This window comes from Alligator mississippiensis, chromosome 1 (assembly GCF_030867095.1).
Source record: "Alligator mississippiensis isolate rAllMis1 chromosome 1, rAllMis1, whole genome shotgun sequence".
Lineage (NCBI taxonomy): Eukaryota > Metazoa > Chordata > Crocodylia > Alligatoridae > Alligator > Alligator mississippiensis.
This window is the reverse complement of record NC_081824.1, coordinates 12,652,907-12,674,316: the sequence shown is the minus strand read 5'-3', so window position 1 is coordinate 12,674,316 and position 21,410 is coordinate 12,652,907. Positions and strand designations below refer to the sequence as shown.

At 44.8% G+C, this 21,410-nt stretch overlaps 1 protein-coding gene across 5 annotated transcripts in view; it reads right to left on the bottom strand.

The window, feature by feature from the left end:
• Positions 1-21,410, bottom strand: part of RUNX2 (RUNX family transcription factor 2) — a 288,575-nt gene that overhangs the window by 132,487 nt on the left and 134,678 nt on the right. For 3 of the 5 annotated variants that reach the window (XM_019491598.2, XM_019491603.2, XM_014608414.3), the window contains one exon: positions 7,039-7,212. The exons of the other annotated variants lie outside the window; for them this stretch is intronic. In XM_019491598.2, the coding sequence (XP_019347143.1) occupies positions 7,039-7,212 (174 nt within the window). The remainder of the gene's footprint in view (positions 1-7,038; positions 7,213-21,410) is intronic. 5 annotated transcript variants of the gene reach the window in all.

Genomic DNA, 21,410 nt, shown 5'->3' with positions numbered 1-21,410 from the left:
TCGTCTGAGGTTTCTAGTAACCAAGCCAGTTACTAGAGTTAGATTCAGCCAGATCTGAAGTGGTGATAGAGTTGCTGCTACCAGCTGTGTCATGAAGCGGTCAGGCCCTGGGGCAGTGGCGACGTCCAGTTGCCGCTGTGATGCCAGCATGATTTCAATTGCAATTGGGCAGCTGCTGACAGCAGCTGTTTTATTCACCCCTTCCCCCCAAAAAAGTCAGCTTCTGGGATGGTTGCCCCAGTCACCCTGCCTTAGTTATGCCGCTGCCTCCTACTCTGAACACGCCTGGTCCAAGTGCAACCTTGTCTGGGACCATGTGGCAAAATTCAGCCTAGGGCCTTCCAGGTAATTACAGGGAAATTTTTGAGAAGGTTACTATTTCCTAGTTGTGTGCCAAGTACCCACTTAGCCTGGATAGTGGAGGTGTTTAATACGTGCAGACAAAGCAAATGCAATGACCTTCTAGCCAATTAGTGGTGCCCTTTCCCCTGCCCTGCTTGAGAAGCAAATTCTCTCGTTAGCTTGGATGCGGGACAGCCGGGAGGAGGGGGCCTTACGGGAGTTGCTCATGATCAAGCAATTTCTGTAGGCCAGAAGCTTTGCATTGTCATGGAAAGGATCAGGAGCTCTGACAGGCCCAGCAAGTCTTTCCAATTGTTAAAAGCCTACAACATATGAAAAATCCCAGAGGTTTGAACCAGAGGGAGCCTGACATTGCCTGAAAAAAAAAAACCCAACTTAAAAAGCTCATTGAAAAGGGGAGGAATAACCTACTCACCCGCCCCAAAGGCAACAATGAGATAGACCCTAAAAAAAGACCAGCAGCGAGGTGAACAAAGCAGAGTGAAGTCCTGTATTTCTGTACTTGCGAATTTGGAGGGATTACTAATAGCAGTCCTCCTTTTGTAAACATTTTTTGTTATGCCTGCGTGGGTGTGAAGAAAAGTGCTTCTTTCATAACAGTCATTTGCAACAGGGCATACGCTGCTACACATAATGCACAGATCGGCTGAAACAAGTCAGCATGGGTGAGGTCTAAACTAATACATAAACAGCTCCTTCCTGTTTGCACTGCCAGGTAAACGTCTACAGAGCAGGAAATATCAAATCTTGCATATTATTTTGTCCCTAGTACTTTATTCCCACATTCGTAGTTACTGCTGGTAAATTTACACATTCTTTGACACTTGTCTCCCGCAGGCTTTTGTGTGCATCTCAGTGGATTCCTGGAAAAAATAAGGCTGTTTACAAAATTAGCCAAATGCTGGACAGACGTTACAAAGTTAGAAGTCAGCGTTCCAGTTCGCCTGTCGATTCACTCGCTCTACCGCGGTGAAAATCCTCTGCCCCCCAAGGAAATACCCAGATTGACAGCAGTGCAAATGAGAGGAGAAACAGACCCTAAAAAGCTCTGCTGAGCAGCCTTTTCCATTGCTTTGGCACTACGCGATGACACATACAGAGAGCTGCAGTGGAAAGAGATCAATTTCCCGTTCCCCGAGCTGAGCGAGCACCGGGGAACACGCTCACCAGGCACGCAGGCTCACCAAGCCCTTGCTCTGTAGTCTGAAAGCTTCACCAAGCACACGCACTTTACAAAAACACTCTCGCTCGAGCCCCGCTCAGCCGGTCAGCCTTGGGACCACGGCCGTGTTGCTACTGTCTCTGTTAGTGCTACTGCCGATGCTGACAAACGAGCTGTCTGGACCTATCTTTGGTAAATATTTAAAGTAAGATATCTTCAATTATGATTTGAGCAAAGCCAAGACTGCTGTCAGCAGAAGGAAATGGACAGCCGTTGTAGAAAACTCTGCTCTGCGAGTTTTGCCTACGCTTATTCAAAATCTGGGTGTCCGGCATCATTCACTGAGAACGCCACTGAAGGCTAATCCGGTGGAGTTATACCCTGATAAAATGAAGGCAGATTATGGCTTCCAGACCTGACAGAAGTCATCCTCCCCATCCCATCCCAGAGTGACATTTCTAGGGAAAGAAACAAGTAAGCACCCCCCTCTAGCTAGAAGGCCAAACAGTGTCAAATGAGAAAAGAATAGGATACCTGAAGGGGAGAGAGACAAATTTTACCTAATACAGGCTCACAATGGCTACTTGCCAGTTGCCTGAAGGATGCAATTAATTTGCATGAGATAAAGCTGATTACAGCTACCCTTGTTCTCAAAGCAGAGTAACCCTCTGGTAGAAATCCCAGGTCCACAGCCAGACATGCTGGCATCTGTAGTTTGAGCCATATCGAGAAGGCAGCCACATCCGGCTGTGCAAAACACCCTGGGCTGTGTTTTGGGCCACCTCGCATTAAACGTAAAATCCAGCCCAGTGTGGGGGTATCTCCACATCGGGTTTAAGCAGTATAGTAATCTTCTATATGAGCAAAACCACCCCGCTGATGATCAACTGGCTTTCTTAAGGAACTAACTAACAGAAGCAACACCTAAACAAGGCCTTTGCACAGATTTTGTGGGTAAGCAAGCTGCTTCACCCCATCCTCTTCCTGTCGCACAATAGCATTGTGCCCAGAAAAGGGTCTTCTCCTTCCAGGTGGCATTCACCTCTGTGCAGATGAGTGGCATGCAGCGTATCAGTATCTAAAGGCTCAAAACTGGAATTAGGGGAAACTTCCCTGGTTCGCAAGCTTTGTGCTTGCCGTCTGAAGAGGGATGGATTTTCCTCTCTGCCTACAATTATCATGTTGCTCTGTTCACCATCTAAGAGCCCTTCTAGGTCTTCTGCTGACTTCAATCCATGTTGGGCTGTAGAGTCCAGCCCTAAATGCATTAACTGTGTCTGCTGCAACCCTAAATATGCTGAGTTAATGAGAGAGACTGCTCAGTCTTTGCCCAGTCTGAAAAAATGGAAGTTACATGCTGCTGAAGTGAGAAAAAAAAAAGAAAGAAAGAAAAAAAAAAGCATGTTTCACATAACCTTTGAGTACTGTTATTTCAGTTACTAAAGTCACAGATTGCCTATAGATCAGATGGTGCCACAGCGGTGATGGAGCATGAAACCTCACTTAACTCCCACTTCACAGTTTCTACAGCTCTGCAGCTGAGACTCCACTACTCATGCTGACCGCATTCTTGCCATTACGCCCATGGCTTTTCCCGCCTGATAGAAGCTAATCCTCACCGGTTGTATTTTAGAAAAACAACAATTTTCCTTGTTTCATGTTTAAGAATTGATGCTGCAGTTTGCTGTCTGAATAGGAGGGTAATATGATATGCCGGCCAGTTATTTAAGTTCCATAAAAATAAAAAAAAAAAGACATCGCAAATATACCAGCATCCAAATGTGAGGAGACAGGAGTCTTGATTTATGAGCAATATGCAGAGCTCAAATTGGATCTGCACTACTTCAGCAAAGGTATCTGCTTATTGGATGATTTGTTTTTTAATGACCCTTCAATGTTGCTTTTGCAGAATGCTAGTTAAAATGCCATGTTGAATAAGGGCAACTTGGTGCTAAGCCATGCCTTGCACTGCAACAGTCTGATCCTATTGCAGGTTTGGAATCGCAGGGTAATTTTTTGCAAATTGCATTCAGGTACTACGGGGAAATAAACATCACCTTGGAAAAAGAGAAGAAATCAGAAAACGAACCAGCAACCGTGTAAAGGCATCTGCTTAGTTCTTAATACTCAGATGGGAGTTGGCCAGGTTTTAAATACAATTTATGTTTAATCATGGAATAATTATGCAAAACCTCAATTGGAATGAAACAAAAGCAGCTTAATTATGTGCTTTCTGGTAATAAAACAATTATTATATAATAACATGTTGCAGAGAAACAGTTGTTTGCTGCTATGGTTATTAGGAACAAAAACCGTTGAGGGTGGGGGGGGGGGTTGGCTTTGTTACTGGGTTCAAAGTTACTAAAATAAAGGATTTCCAAAGCAGTTCCTTGTTAATTCAATCAAATGTAATAAAACCCTTTGATTTTGTACAAGGGTCAATTCTTGAAATATATACCTATGCCCTATCAGCTGAAAAGCCCGTGTCAAGAGATCAGTGGAGAGTTATTATTGATTGACTTGTGGACACATATTACACCATCTGGAGAGGTTACTTGGAACAAGTACAGCATCCCATCAAATTAGCTGTCTGAAGTGGGTAGCATATATAACTTCTTCCCCTATAACTAAACCAAAGTGGCATAAACTCAGTCATTTTCTATGGTCAAGCAAATGACTGATCAAAGAGATGCTTTGCACTGCTCCCTGAAGCATAGTCTCTCTCTGGCCTGATTTTTACAACAACAGACTTGACATCCCTGGACGAACACAGAGGGACCGCCAGCGAACATACCACAGCTGTCCCGGTGGAAGGAGCCAACTCTTCCGAAGCAAGGAAAGCCAGATCTTATTCTGCTTATTAGGCACCTAAGTGGATTTACGCACCTAAATGCAATCTTATTCCACCCTGTTCCAGTCCCTCAAATCCACTAATGCATCTATTTTTGTTGCAACATGTTGTTGCATGTTGTTGCATGTTGCAACATGTTGTTGCATGCTGCCTTAAAATGAAGGCACAAAAAAAAAAAATAGCGAGGGTGAAGACACCCTCTCCACCCTCTACCCTCCCCCCACCCAACATTTGTATTAACAGTTTCTCATGGGCTTGAGCAGGGTGGATAAGATCTCATTAAGACACCTAAGCCCACTTAGGTGCCTAATACATGCACTATGATCTGCCCCACAGTAGTTTACCTATTAAGGATTACTGACTTGAGTAGTACGCCAAACTAGATGCCGAAACCAATGCAATTAACAGAGCAATTGCAAATATAATCTGTTCATACTAACCATTCTATTAAAGGGGAGGTTAGGAGGAGATAAAGGTGTGGACGACTACAGCAGGGTCTGTGTAAATGGAAGGTGTATCATAACTATCTGCAAACTTAACAGACTAGTAGCAGTTGTCACTGCTAGCTGGGATTCGAAAGTTAGGATGTCAAAAGATTCTCACCATTGGCAAGGAAAAAGTACACTCCGCGATTAGAAGGAGAAGTCAATTCATCCTCCTGTCCAGGTTATTTCCCTCTGCCCTACCAGCATCAGCTCTCTCTTGTCTAGATCGAGTCTCTCTTGGCATAATTGTCCTAGGTTTTAACTACTAACTCTTTGGCTCTGCAAAGTGGGTAGCAAACGCCAACGCCTTCTTTACAGTCAAACTTATGTTAAACCTCACCTAAAAAATTCACCTCCAGGATTTGTAAGAGCTGCTGCTGATTCATAACGAGGCAAAGAACTACATTATTAATCAAACCCAGCAGCACATTTACAGGAGGCATTTATGTGAACGAGAAGGGCATATGAAGTTACACTTAGCTAGGATGAAAATTATAAGGGGCTCTCAGTCCTCCTGCTTCAGGGCATAAGCTGATCACCAGATGGGGTCAGGAAAAATTCCACCCTGCTCCGTAAGTATAGGGTTGCACAATGGGTAAACTACGGAGGTGGGCGGAAGGAGAAGGGTTTGGGGTTTTCCTGCCCCCCCTGAAATGGGAATATATAGTCAGACATTTTCCTGGGAGCTGTGTCATGTCCTCAGTTACCGTAAGACACAATAGTACGCTGAAACCCATGGACTTTGTTTTGCCAATTCTTACCTTTAGGATGATATGAAGTAAATCCAGATCTCATACCCAACTAAGCCTGGTAAATGAGCCAGTTCTGAGATATTACTAGATGGCAAGACCCCTGATATTTATACATGTATTTTATAGCAATTCAAACTGCTGTTCTAGGCCTGTGAGAAATTTGGCAGCTCCTGTTCATAAAGGTTCACAAGCAGAAATTTTTGTTTCAATTTTTGCGAGGTTTCGCTTGAGTTTTGGGTTCAGACTAACCCACTTACTTCTCTGTGTTACTGCAAATCAATAAACTGGTTGAACTTTTTTTTTCTTTTAAAAAAAGCCACAACACTTTGTCAAAACCGCTGAGTTTCAGCTGGTATCATGTCAAAACCACTTGAAACATGAAACCATAAATCTTTCCAGACTGACTCAAAGGTGACATCTATACTAGGAGTGCTTTACCGGTATAGGAAAACCGGTACGCTGAACTGGCAAAGCACATGTAGTGTGGATACCACTAGCTCAGCTACAATGTGTTTTGTATTTCTGTGATAAAAGCAGCCCCGGCAAGCAAAGCACACCATACCAGGAACAGTACAATCTTGCTTATATACCTCCACTTATTAAGGGTTTCTGGTAATGCTATTAGGTTGTTCAAGGATTGATCGCATCTTGGCATATCTCTATCTGACAGTTATAGACTGGCAGAAATCAGAGCCAAAATTAGGCACAGGCTGCCTCAAAAGATCTCGGAGGACCTAACTAAGCCTTTCACTGAAGTTACAAGTTACAGCATGGTGAAGCCAGTGCATTTTTAGATTGTGGGGTTTCGTTGCAAACCTCTGACCCGGCTGTAGTTAAAATCCCATTGCAGTTTCATAATTTGTTGCACACAGCATTATATGTTTTCTTTCTCAGCACAGTGAAATCCTGTCCCCCGGCACACAGTCATAACTGGTGCATACAGCCCTCATTAGCAGCCCTGGGTAATTACCACATAATCCAGTTTGTTCATCGTGACAATGATAAACACCAGTGCTAAATGGAAGGCACAATATGAAAAGGTTGTATTTTTTTCCTTATACTGACATTATTCCCTATGAGTGAATTAAAAAACCCTGTTCCATAAACATGTTTGCAGGTAGACTATCTCTATGGATTGCCATTCCTCCACATGGGGGTATAAGCAGAGCAACGTGGCAATTGCAATTTCATCAGATCACTGCCCAGTTTTGCTGGATTTTTCTCTTTTAGGCTTTTAAGAAAAAGAAGGAAAGAAAAACATTTTTCAGATTCAAACGCTACCAAACAATCCGCTCCCCAGCTAGGTTTGATAGGTGTGTATCACTTACTCTGTAATGGCCTCGTTTCTCTAAGTTGAGACAAAAATATCCATAACCCATTGCTATCACCACCTGTGCAAATTAAACCTATGAGTCTGTCTCTTACCTGTAATCTGACTCTGTCCTTGTGGATTAAAAGGACTTGGTGCAGAGTTCAGAGAGGGCCGTGGGCTCTGAGTCGGGACCCCTACTCTCATACTGGGATGAGGAATGCGCCCTAAATCACTGAGGCGTTCAGAGAACAAACTAGGTTTAGAGTCATCAAGCTTCTGTCTGTGCCCTGGAAACAGCAAATCATAAAATAAAAGCATTATTAACATGATCGAACAATTTACTATACCAAAAAGCCCACCCCCAAAAACCCCTTTTTGCAAGGACCTAGTAACTGGTCATGGACTCTTGGCTGAAACCAGAGGTGGTGAAAGAGAGTAGCTGGGGAATGAGAGCACAGGATCCTGTACTGTCAGACCCTGCCTGGGGCACCTGAGTGTTACAAACTGTGGGGCCAATCTTCGGTGGGTCTAAAAAGTCAGAGCTCCATTGACTTCAGTGCTATTCTGACTATCTGGTACGGATAAAGCTGTACAATGTGTATAAGTGTATATGTGTATAAGTGTAAAAAGTGTCACATCCTGACTCGGAATCAACTTTAGCAGAATAAGCTATTTTATATAACATCCACGTGAGGCTTAAGTTTGTTTTTTTTAGGGTGGTGGGATGTGGGGGGGGATTTAACTATGTTGGAATGGATAAAGTGGCAATCTGTTGCATACGTGTGTGTGAGTGGACGAATTATGCAGTTAATGGTTGTATTAATTACAGAGATCTCTGGACAGCTGAGTAATATGTGTTTCCTTTTTTCTCATTTACTCTGCTACAATTTGCTATGACCCGGCTTTGCTTCTTTCATTATTCTGTAACATGGGAGATTTTTGGAAAACAGAAATGTGCAGCCGTTCTCCTGCGAGAAGAACAAAGAATGGTGTAATAAGGAAAAAATGCCAAAGCTCCTGGGTCCCCTATTTCCTTTTGCTTAAAAGGCCATATCTCATCCTTACTCTCTACCAGCTTCTGTTAGCAGCTCAGCAGCATGTCACATGCATTAACTTTACTGGTTAACTTTAACTGGTTAACTTTACTGGTGCGCACTTGTTAAATGTGAAACGGTACGCATCACAACAGAACGGTGCCCAAGCCGACACGCTGTCACCAGTGCTATTGTGCTGGTAAGATCTTATGATCACAATACAGAAATTACACATCTTCTGTTATTCTATTTTTGCTCAAGATTTAATTCCTTTTTAAAGGCTTTCTAGGGTCCTCATCACCACCTCAGCATCTGAGCACCTCATCAGCTGAATTGACTTAACCTGTGAATATAGTACAGAAAGGGTTTATTTCCTCAATTTGATGCATGAAATTGCTGGGGTCACTCAAGATCATTTGGTCTTTTGCTGGGGTCACTTGATCCCAGCTGACTTCCTGCCTATGGCGGGGGTGCTGGATCCGATGATCTCACGAGGTCCCTTCCAGCCCCTAATGTCTATGAAATCCAGGGGGAAAATGGTGCACGGAGTGATTAAAAGACTTGGCTAAGAGCATGGGGCTGTGGGAAAGCTGCAGCTAAAACCTCCATCCTCTGACTGCCTGTCTTGTGCTGTAACCATCAGCCTGGCCTGCATTTCTACAAGCAGGTGTGTTTACATCATCCGTCATCACAACGCCCGAGCGCCCGAAGTACGGTGCGCTTGATCTCATTAGCATCCTAACAGCTCATTATGAAAGTAGGCGAGTTATTTTTAGGACGTGTACCAGAGTGGCAATTTAAAAACAAAACTCAGAGAAATCATGTCTCTATCCAAAAAATAAATAAAAATATTCGGAGGGTGTGTGTGAAAGGAAACTGGGTGGAATTGAACACTAGAGAACTCTTTCAAACAATGCAGGGGAGCTTTGAAACTAATTTTGGACCCAAGATTTGACACAAAGGAATGGGGTTCTTTTCTAGTTAAAGGAAAACAGATGCTATATATTAGAACCTTTCCCTCCCTACGCCCCCGACCTAAATGGGCATAAAGAGGTACTTGTTAGAGTCCGTGCTGATGAACACCAGGGTAGAATGATATCTTGCCGGGCTCAAGGAAGTGTTGCAGTGGCAGCTCAATACGATAAGATCTAAACTGATTATATTTAACACTATCTGTTGAATCTATGTAAAGCACCTAGCTTACAAGCTAAGTGTTACTAAACCTAAACACATTTTTTTTACACATCCTATTTCCTTAGAATTTCTCTTCTTCGCCTCCCTCTTTTTTTCTCATGCTCTTGTTTCTTATTCCCTCAATTTGTTTATTCCCAATAGACTTTTTCATATTTGTTCCTAATAATCATCCTGATGAGTTTCCGAGGGCTCAAAATAAGGCCAACTGAGTTTGGCTATCTTACGCACCAGAGCTGGCTTTACATGAAAGTGCAGCTACTCCCAAATTGGCCTTTGTTTTGAATTTTGAGACAAAAGTGCTAGTCTAAGATTATATAGTGCCCTTCTTCTCAAGGACCTCAAATCCCTTTACTAACTAACTGATGCACAAGCTTTAACTGTGGAGCGTGTTAATAATATGAACTGATATTACTTAGGTCAGGGCTGGCGAACTTGCCCACGGCCAGGGCACGCACCCCAGGCCTCTCTGCACTGCATGGCTATAGGAGAAGCAGCTGCAGGACCCCTGGACCAGCTGCTCCTGGCCTGTATGCAGCCTGCAAGCCTTCAATTGGACACCTGGATTTTGATCACCACTCCTGGATAGAGCCAGAAAAATATGTACTTGATGCTCTCCATCTTACTTACGCTGCCTCATTCATTTGTGTAGCACTTTGTTATAACAAAAGTTATATTTAACCACATATATTAATTATTTACATCAAACAATCTGTCGCTGAGATGCAGTTGCTCTAAGGCAAAACCCAGCAATTGTCTGCTAGTGGAAAAGAAGACAGAACTTCCTGTGCCATTGAAATAGGAAGAATCCAGAGTTAGGATGAAATGGAGGGGGAGCAGAGGTAATCCCAGGCCTGGCAGGGAACGATGAGACCCCGCAAGGCAGATAGAAGCCATAGCTCACACCTCAGCCCCCATTAAAAAAACTACATTTTAGGGTTATGATAGAAAAGGGGCTGTGGACACCAGACAGAAGCCAAATTACTCAGTGAGGTCTTCCAAAAAGGTTATATTAAATTTCCTCTTCGCAAGCTTGTGTGACCCATTCTGTTATAATAAAAAGCCAGGGCCAAGTAGGCTCCTCCAGTCACTCCTCCACTGCAGTAACACTTGTATGGTGAGCTGTGATTCTTAAAAACAGACCTAAGTCAAAGGCAGTCAGGCAGCTTCTTGGAGAGCAAGACCTGAACACATTATATTAGCACTTGCAAACCAGGAAACCAAGTCCTTTTTATAACCTGATGGCCCCATAGTTGTTTGTACAGCACCCCTGCCACCTCCAGAAGAGCGACAAAATACAGTGACCCACCCTAAAAACAATTTCCAAGCAGTGCTTCAGTAGGAATAATGAAATACATGCTCAATAGTTGAAATTCATTGCACAAAAGCTGCTTTTCATCTCAGCAGTGATATATGCATTCGTTGACAGAGAAATTCCTGATCTCAAGGGAACATGCTAAGAAAAGATGTATTTCTCTGTCTCATGTGTGAGGCATAATTTATTTCAGGAAAAAGCCCAGGCAGTGAGTGTGGACAACTCAATGAAACCTTCTGATCCACATAGAGCAGTGACAATAAAAGCAATATGAAGCTGCATAAAAAGCAGGAGAAAATAATATTGGGAATATTATAATACTATTAAACAGCTCCATGGGAATACAGCTTTCAATTCTAGGAACTCTATTTCAAAGAAAATGTAATAGAAACAGAGCAAGTTCAGATGCAGGTAACAAGGGAGATTTGTCACAGGGAAAGTCTTTGACAGGAGATGAGACTGAGAAAACCAGGACTTTTTACTGAGATACTGAATAAGGATGTGATCGAAAACTCAGAGAAGTCGATAATATCTGACAGGAGCATGACAGATTACAATGAATAACTTCAATGGGCTGTGAATCAGACCAAGAGAGCATCCAAAAATATTAACAGGATGGACGCAAACTGAAAGAAGTGCTTCCATATAGCACAAGCACACCGTGTCAGAGCCTCCACTGGCATTCAAGAATTCCTATCTCCTGGCCCCCAAAATTTCTTCTGTCCACAAACTGTCACATGTCATTTAGATGACGAAGAGTAATATTCTAGTTTATCATCCCTTCAAAGCTCCTTTAGACCAGTTGCAAACCTGTATAAGAAACATCTAAGAATAGACTGCACTGCAGTTCACCCACTGAATGGGCTGTAAGAACAAACTGTAATTTGCAGAATTTGGACCACAACATACTGCTGACAAAGTAAAGGCAATAAAACAAATGCAAACTATGGATTCATGCATAACTATGAACACTGTTTAAACTTGCCAGGTGATGTAGGACCAGAAAATAACCCATCACATCCAGGACAGAAAGCATGCTAAGGCTTCAATTCTAGATGGATTTTATGTCTTTAATGTGTGCTCCGTATGTGAATGTCTCCTGGATACAAGTAGCGCTATCCCTATTTGCTAAATAGGTGGCAGCTGGGAAGGCAGGTAATCTCTTTGATCCCTAAAGACTACATCCAAAAAAGTACTTAGGTGCCTCTAGTGCAATTTAAGCAGAATATGAGTACTAAGTACGAGACAGATTCACAAACTTCCTGCTCTTCATCAGTATGCACCTGCAACAACCCTGGGGCCTAACTTCCTCTAGTAAAGTCATTTAGGTGCCTGGAGTTCTGCTCCTGGGCATGCCCAGAGGCACCATCTTCACTGAACTTATCAGCAATTATCTCATGCCTAAGGCCAGGGGAAAGCAACATTTTCAAGCCATGGACCAGAACAACCCAGCTCCAATCTGACGTGGGCCTTAGTGGCTTCCACGGCATGTTGGCAGGAGGGGAGAGGGAGCTTTTCTTGTGCCCCTACTGGAGCCAAACAACTGGGAGCTGTGCCCACACTGCCACTACCACTTCTCCCAGGCTCCTGCTTCCCGGCTGTGGTGCAAGCAGATGGTAGCTGCGCCAGGGCTGGGGAGCTGGAAGTTGTTTCCATGCTGCTCCAGCTTCTTCCTGCCCCTTGCCACCCACCACAGCCTGGCCCTGGCACGGCTCCCCTCCGGCTGAAAACTGTGCTCGCACCACAACCTCAGGGAGAGGAGAGGTGGGGGTGGCAAGGCGTGGGAGAAGCATCAGTGTATCGGCGCAGCTTCCTGCTCCCAGGTCCTAGCACAGCTTCTTGCTGCTAAGCCCTAGTGTCAGCAAGGGCACAGGCAAAAGCCCTGCAGCTCTGTGGGCTGGATCCAGTGGCTCTGCAGGCTGGATCCAACCCAAAGGCCACATGTGGCCAACCCTTGCTCGAGGCCATTTGGCATGGTGAGTATTTATTCACCAAGGCGCCCCCGGGGGTTACAAGAAACAATGGCCACAAGCTAGCAGAGAGCAGATTTAGATTGGACATTAGGAAGAACTTCTTCACAGTTCGAGTGGCCAAGGTCTGGAATGGGCTCCCAAGGGAGGTGGTGCTCTCCCCTACCCTGGGGGTCTTCAAGAGGAGGTTGGATAGGCATCTAGCTGGGGTCATCTAGACCCAGCACTCTTTCCTGCCTATGCAGGGGGTTGGACTCGATGATCTATTGAGGTCCCTTCCAACCCTAACATCTATGAATCTATGAATCTATGAACTAGACATCCCCATGTGTAAGTCCCTTGACAGGCCTAGTCTAGGAGATGCCTTGTCAGCATTAAGTGTAGCACAAAACACAGCAGCTCCAGCATCTTCCTTTAAAAACACTGGTGATGATAGTCATACCCCCCCACACCCTTGTATATAAGTGCCTAGTGGTTAGAAGACCAAGCCAGGCAGCGTGAGGCCTGCGTTCTATGCATGCCTCAGCCTGACAGGGTTCAAGCCAGCATCTCCCACGAGAGATGTCCTAAGCACTAGGTTAAGGGCTGGGATGCAGCTGTGCCACCTTGCAGAACTAGTTGTGTTCCAGTTGCTGTGCTCAACACTGTATGGGCATTTTATGCCATTACTCTAATGCAAAATGTATAAGCAGCCCTGACAGCTGAGGCTAGAATACAAGTCCTCCGCCTCCCAGAAAACTGCCTTCAGCTGAGAAACCTGTATTTCTTCCTACCCTTCTGTTCCTTCCTACAGCTTGAAAAGAAAAGCTAATGAATACCCCCACCAACTCTTACACAGTGTTCAGGGCAGGCTGAAGCAGGGGTTGGAGTGCCCTCAGGCAGAGGAGGACCTAGGATCCAGGTCTCCCACTTCAAAGTCAAGTGCTCTACCCACTAGGGTATATGTGTGTATGTATAATATAATATAATAAAGTATATCACATGCATGCATACATATATACATGTGTGTGTATAATTATATTATATTATATTATATTATATTATTAATTAGAGATGGGCAGCAGCATCACTAATTCAACCATGTCTTAAAAAAAATGAGTGATCCAGACATTCAGGCCCAAAAGAAGGCAAGGGCAACTAAGTCCAGGAAGAGATGTGACTCAGTCACACTAAAGCACCTCTCTCACAGCTGCAGGTGAGTGCCTGAGCTTGGGAGACAGCAGAGGATTTCAGGCACCCCCCCATCTGTGGCATTTTGTATTGGCTAGCTCAGGCATCCTTTCTGGCTTGTTTGTCCCCCATGCTTTTGTGCCTAATTCCACCAGGTGCTGTATAGGAGGCTTAGACACCTACACTGGTTTTCTGAATCCCACCCACCAAGTCAGTTAGCCACATCTAAGCCCCTCTGTGGATCTGGGGACAAGCTCTTACAGCACCATTTGAGAGTCAGTCTGTAGTTCTGGCCATTTGACAGGTCAGCCTAGAGACCCTCAATACAAATATGGTGCTGATGCTCCATATTTACCTCTTCATGTTTTGTGTTGTCATCCGTCTACCTATGGATGCAGTACTTAAAACTAATCAGACTAGCCATTTGTAGACAGGGCCAGAGTAACACATAGGCAAATTAGGCACATGCCTAGGGTCCTGAGCTGCGGGGGGAGCCAGTCCTTCCCTCTGCGGTGGCGCTGTGAATGGCCCCATCCACCTCCTTTCTCTTCCCTTCCCCTCCCCTCTGCCAGCCTCACTGCCACGGTAGCTGCTTCCTAGCAGCAGCTCCAAGCCCCACTGCCCACAGGCGGCAATGTTGGGGTGGGGAGGGGGGTCTCGATCAGCCCGGGGCCCACAAGTTTGTTTGCCTAGGGCCCACTAAAGGGTTAATCAGGCCCTGTTTGTAGACATGCTCACTGCTTTCTAAACAGCATTAACTGATTTGCATCACAGTTCAAATCAAATTTCAATTCCAATTAAGGGTTAACAGATGACCACTGACCATCAGGGAGGTTTTTGTGCATTTCTGCACTTCTGTCGCAGAGACAGCAAGGGGTGCCGGACACTTCCAACCACTCACAATCAGGGCCACAAAACTGTGCTAACTTGTTAGACCTGGTGATGGGCATGAGCAATGGTAAGCCTTAGATACCTGCTGTATATACATGTTAATTAACACAGTTGAAATTGCCTAATTTGGATTGCCCTGGTCTACATAAATTTTAATCCTCATTCAGTGAGGTTTCATTCATTTGGACTGGAGCCAATTTTAATTTGGACTACAGACATCCACATGTATACAGTGGGCACATCTACATGAGCTGCCCACTGCGCAGTTGTTACTGCGCATTTAGTACTTGCATAACCAAGTACTAAATGACAAGGCAGTAACCAGTGTTATTGCGCGGTAACAGAGCATCACAGTTCACGCCCAGCAATGCTACTGCGCAATAGTGACAAGCAACTGAGCAATAAGCATCTCACGTAGACATGGCCAGTGATGGCTTAGTCTGCATTAAACCTAGAAAAATGTAACGTCTATAAACAGCCACTAGGTCTAGCCCAGTGATTCTCAACCAGGTTGCCATAGCACCCTGGGATGCCTTGAAATCCTTTCAAGGGTGCTGCAGGGCGCCATGCAATGTTAGCACTCTTAGGTGGGCAAATATGATCCATCAGATAAATCCAGTGTTAAAAACATTCTGCCTCACTGTAGTCTTTCTGAGTTCTTTGCAACAGAAGAATTGCTCTATTCTTTTTCTGTAGTCAAAAAAGGGTGAAAATCCAGGACCTGGCATTTTTTGAGGGATGCTTTGAGTATTTTAAGGGTGCCTCACATCTAAAAAGGTTGAGAATCACTGGCCTAGACTTATGCAGTGACATTCAAAGGACTTCCTTTCTAGCACCAAACAAACCACCCACTAATTCTTTATGGTACCAGGGAGCTCTGGTTGCCAGATTGTCGACAGATGTTTTTATTATTCCTGAGTGGTCTGGGTATTTTCACTCCTTGCCCATTTCCACCTCTTTTATTTTGATATGCTTTTGTCACAACAAAAATAGCAAGTGATGGGGGGAGTGGGTTGTCAAATGCCTTTGTAAGAAACCCAAGCATAAGAAATTCATAAACATGGCAAAAATTCATAAACATAGCTAAAATTCAGATCATGTGTGACCACCTGTTGTGCACAGATTTCCAAGTTACGTGACATGCTTATTCAGATTGGCAACAGAAGTGTGGTTAAAGAAGCTGAACAAAAAAGTTGGCAACTTGACATAACATGTAAGAGGACTTTGGGCTTAAGGGGCAGCACAAATAATGGGAGAACTATTCAGATTATGAATTGGATCCTACAAATCCTGAGCTTTCACACTGACTTCATTGGGAGTGGGTTTGGCGTTTGGTGGGTGAAATTTCTTCTCACTCCCAACTAAAGGTGAGCATTTTGGAAAGGAGAAAGATTAGATTTTCTTTTCCGATTAACCTTATACTGGAGAAAATGAGATGCTACAGGTTTCCCTCGATTTATGCGGGTTCTTTATATGCAAATTCGCTCTTATGCAATGAGTATATTTAGACCCATGATTCGTTATATGCGAGGTAATTTTGCTCATATGCGATCAGCATAGATGCCCCCCACCCAAGCAGGTAAGTCTGCGGGGGGAAGGGAAGGGGCCGTGGCCCCACTCACCCCAGCCCCGGCTGCAGCGGCCTCAGGAGCGGTCGGCGCCAGCTGCCTGCAGCCACTGGGCTACACCATGCTCTGCCTGTCCCCCCTGTGCCTGGGCTCACCCCAGCTCCTGGGCTGCACCGGGACCATGGGGACAAGCAGAACCCAGGCGCAGGGGGTATAGGAGAAGCACAGTGCAGCCCAGCAGCTGCAGGCCACTGGCACCGGCCACTCCCAGGGCCGCTGCAGCTGGTGCTGGGGTGAGTGCTGCACCCTGCACCACCTGGAGCTCTACTTGTCCACACTCACACCAGCCCATACTGGAGCAGCCCCAGGAGCAGCCAACACCAGCTACCTGCACCAGGGCATGGTCCAGCCCAGGAACAGAGGTGAGTGGGGACAGGTGGAGCCCAGGTGCAGGGGGACAGACAGAGCACGGTGCAGCCCAGCAGCTGCAGGCAGCTGGCACCAGCCGCTCCTGGGGCCGTTGCAGCCGAGGCTGGTGTGAGTGCTGGTCTGTTCCCTCTGCTTTGCTGCCTTGTGCAGTCCCAGGAGTGGCACCCCTCCCCCTGCCCCTTCCCTAGTCCCAGCCTCACTCCCTTCCTCACTCCCTCCCTCACCGCCATGGGAACCTAGCCCTATTTGTTACATTGTAAAGTGGGTTCACTTTAAGCAAATTCGATTTATGCGTCATTCTCCAGGAACATGTACTGCAAAAATCGAGGGAAACCTGTATTGATCAGGAGAGAGGAGAGGTCTTTTAGATAAGTGCACAGGTAACATACTTCTGGGTGCAATGTAGATGCCATTGCTATATCAGTCAAGGGAATGAATCACATCTCAGGAGCTTCTTCAAACAGTATTATTCAGGAACATTTTACACTGTTTAATCCCATCACTGTCAACAGAAATTGCACACTTGTAACAGGACCAGCTAGGGATCTGAGTCTGATCTCAGCTTCACCAGCATCAATCCAGAGTCACGGGAGCTGTGTTATTCTGGTTTAACTAGGCACAGGATTGGAACTAAGGATTTCTTGATAGCTTACTGTGCTGTCAAAGGGCAAATGCCCCATGTACAGAATTGGACAGGAATATTCATCTTTTTGTTGCAAAGTTCAGTCATTATATCATATCAGCAAGACTGGGCTCCAAAACAACTCTCTGTCTTAGCTATGGAGGTGAAATCAGAAAGCCATTAATACACTTCTCTCCAAAAAGAGTATACCAGCTCCTTGCAGAAAGGGTGCCTGGCATGAGTCAGAAAGGCTCTCATTTACTGAATCCATCTTCATATAAATACCCATTTGCGATAAACTGTTGTGCTTCTAATCGATTTCCCTAGGCAGCCCCCATGTTGAGCCATATATATATATTTTGGTATACAATTCAAAGTTCACCCAAAAAAATGAGAGTGAGACACAAACAGTTTTTACCCAAGAAAGCAGAAAGCTTGGAGTCCTTCCAATCTCTTGGGTAAAGACATAATTATGAGAAGAAAAATATAATCTACCCAAGAGACATAATTACATAATTAGGCCATAGGGTCTATGTAGGAAAAGTTGTTACAATTCATAAAACAAGGTGCTACCTAGGCAAATAGCTGCCTTTAATTCACTCATCAGAGGGAAGAAAAAAAAGGTTTCTAAAATAGCTATAGGCACCAGTTTGCCTCGAAGACTAAAGGGCTTATTCTCTCAACCATACACATAGGTCTCCTATTAGTATTAATGGGAGTCAAACCTGCAGAAAGCAAAACCGTGTAGGGTTTTTGTTTTTAAAGCAGAGACATTTTTACACAGAACAGGTAAAAAAATGTACCTGAAACCACTACCAGGAAATAAAGTGAATGAGCATGCACACTGCTAACAGGCTCAGCTGGCTACGCGTGTTATTCCTAGGGCCTGACACGGATCACTTCCCAGCTGCCTTTTCCTTTCTTGACTTCGAGCAGATCACGTCGGTCCAAAGAAAAGCCTTGATCCAAAGTTTGTAGAAATCAGTTGGAGTCTTTACTGGATTGGGTCCAAAGCAGGCAGGGCCCATTCGGGGCTGGGTGTGTGCCCAAGCCCTTGAAGATGGCAAGGTTGAGTGGACTGTGAATCTCCCAATTCAAAGGGTGTTTTCCCTTTGACATGAATGGGAGCAGGATCACACATCAAGTCAGCTTATGCCAGCCTAGTCGAGGCCCTGAGACTCTTCCAGCAGGCTGCTGAGTAAATTCTGGCACAAAACAAACGTGTGTGCAAGCCTAGCCGTAGGACTGAAACCAACCCAGCATTTTAAAGCCTTTAAGAACATACAGCACTAAGATTTTGACTTTTTCAAAAATTTGCTTGGGAGCTAGGGAAAGCACGTGCACACAGGTGCAGCTTGGCAAAGGAGCTGGGGGGCAAGTTGTTTTAAGCTGAGATGGGGCCCACCTCCTGCAAAACGGTACCTGGAAGGCAAAACACTGGATGCTGCATTTCAACAACTGCGGTGAGACCTGAGTCTCCCAGATCAAAGCCAGTCTTGGCGAAGGGCAGGGGGTTGGTGGGGAGATGGGAATGGGGGCTGGGGTTGTACCACCCTGCTCGCCTGCCAATGCGGAAGAGCTAAGGGCACCCTTAGGTTGCTGTTTTGCACGGGTTTTGCTGCCAGAACAGAAGAACCCAAGATATAAAAAGTATTCAAGGAATGAAACCGGCAATGAAAACAAATGAACCAAGACAGAAGAAAAGGGACAGGAATGTTTCACTGTAGGCCTGACAGGATCTGCTTCCCCGGGGCTTTCTGTACTCCCGTCTGCCCTACTCTTCAGCTCAGCCTTGGGCTGCCATGCTGCCGGAGGCCCCAGCTTTCTCACAGCCTCCCCTGGGCTCTGCTCTCCCTGCATGGACATTTGCAACACCATTTCCCAACTGCTCAAATCACACTGGAGTGTAGCACAGCGAGTGTGTTCCTCCTGCCCACCCCTTCCCAAAGGTCTCTGCACCTCAGTTCAGATGGGCTATAGCTTGGTAAGTGGTAGACCCCCCCATCCTTCCCCACTGACCTCCACTCTGCATATCAGCTGGAGCAATAAATGAATGAGTTCCCATCTCCCACAGGGACAGTTTCCCCATCTCAGGCTTGTACTTCACCGTCTTCTCCAAGCGCTTTTTAATTCTTGCTTGGATGTGGCTATTTGTGGGGACGGAGAACACAAACACTACCATCATGGAGGCAGAGTAGATAGGGTGTGTAGGAGCCCCCAGACCTCGAAATATCCCCGTTCACCTTTATACCTTGCTGATGAGCATAAAGCATCAGTGTGTGTAAGTGCCAGCAAGCCAGCTACGCGTTGTTGGCATAGCCGTTCAAAGATTCGAAGGACGACTCCTACGAACAGAGACTGTCACGCAATTCCCAGTCCCTGGCTTAATTCCCTTTGCATGCTGGTATCTGCTGCACTCTCTCCACCCCACCTCCACACTTTTTTGTGTTTAGCAAAGGAAATTTAAAAAAAAAAGAGAAAGACAGCAACATTTCAAAAGTGCACGAGCTCCTCGTCTTGACTTTATCATGCTCACCATCATCAAACAATCTCTTTAAAGAATAGGAAGAAATTTTTTTTTTCAAGGTAACTATCCTCTAAAGAACCCACCAATTCCTTTAGCTTGCGACACTGAATAGCAGGAATAATCACAGAAAAAAAACGGGGAGGAGGGGCTGGAGAAAAAAAATCTCTTGCTTGAACTGGCCTTTCTCCAGCTGGCAAGAGGGGTTGGTTTTCTTAACGCTTGCGAAACCTGATTACTTTAAAGGAATGAAAAAGGGGAGATGTAAACACAACCATTAAAACAGATTTAAGGTACTTAGTTTTAATCTAGTCTAAGACCTCTCCAATTGTATGCTGCTTTGCAATCCTCTGCTCTCTAGACATCAATAAGGTACATGGGGGGGGGAGGGGGTTCCTCCTCGAACCAAGGGCATATTGCAGACTGAATGCTGTGGTTACAATGGGAGTTCAGGCATGGAAGAAACAAAGTTAAGCAATAATGGATGGATGGATGTGTGTTTGCACTGCATCTTTCAACAGACTGTTTTGCTGCATTAGAAAACTGTTGCATTTATATCCATACAACAGGTTTTAAGCAGATTGTTTAAACTCGATTAAAGTAGGGATGTTTCTAAAATAACCCTGCTAATAAAATTCAGATGGCTAAAGAGAGTTGAAAATGCGGTTCGAAATAAAAAGATGCTGTTTCAATCCATGCTCGCAAGGGTAATCTGATATAAACTCCAAAAGAAAACAGTCTTTACAAGTTAGACTTGAAGGATTATCTTGTGTATCAGCACCCTCTGTGGCAGAGTAGCATTTATCCACGTATCCACCCATGTTAATTCTGTTGCACAATTTACTATAGCCTTGATAGACAGATAATTGCTTTATCCACCCATGTGTAATAAACGGAGTCTACTATGTTAATCCTTGTACTCTTATTGTCTGCAAATGCCAAGGAAGGGAGAGACATACATTGAAAACCCTACCCTTTCATTCCAGAACTACTGGAGTTTACTCACACTCAGACCTACTAAAGTGTTCTTATTACATTCCACGCCGGCGCTTGGGGTGCCAAGTATTTTGAGTAGCATAAAGTTATTGTTACATAAAGGGCACCTAAAATCAGACTCAATGTAGGCAGAAGCCAGGATGAAGCAGCCTTCCTGCTTAAATCAAACACAGCTTTCCCCACCACTTTAATAAGACAGACGGAGCATTATTTGTTCTCGGTCATAAAACAAAAACTAATTAACCTGAGCTTTAAAACCGGACTTCTATCTAGCGCGTGTGGAGCCTGTCAGACCTCAGAGAAACATGAAACATTGTTTAGCTGTTGGGCCATTAACATTTTCGATGAAAATCTATAAAGATTTTTCTTTCTAAATGTCAAAAACAGGCACAGTCTTTAAAAGGTTTACAGATTCCTGGCGGCTCCATGGGCTTAGGTTTTGTGGCATCTAATCTGTACTGACAGTTTGATGGATGTCTCCCTTTCTTCCCTCTGAAAGGCATAAAGAATTGGTGGTTTCCCCAGTAAAAATTATGCTTAACACCCCTCTTCTTTGCCCTTGCTTTTATACTCTAAAAGTCAGAATCTGGTGATAATCGTGTGCTGCTGGTAATATATGGGCTTAATAGGGCAACTGGCACCTGACAGAGTCCATTCAGCTCTCTGGGTGCAATTCCCCTCTACGGAGTACGTGCACAAGGCCAACGTCATACGCAACCCCTCCAACAGTCATGTTAGTCAGTGAACGATGAATCCTTCCTCTTTGTTATGCTCC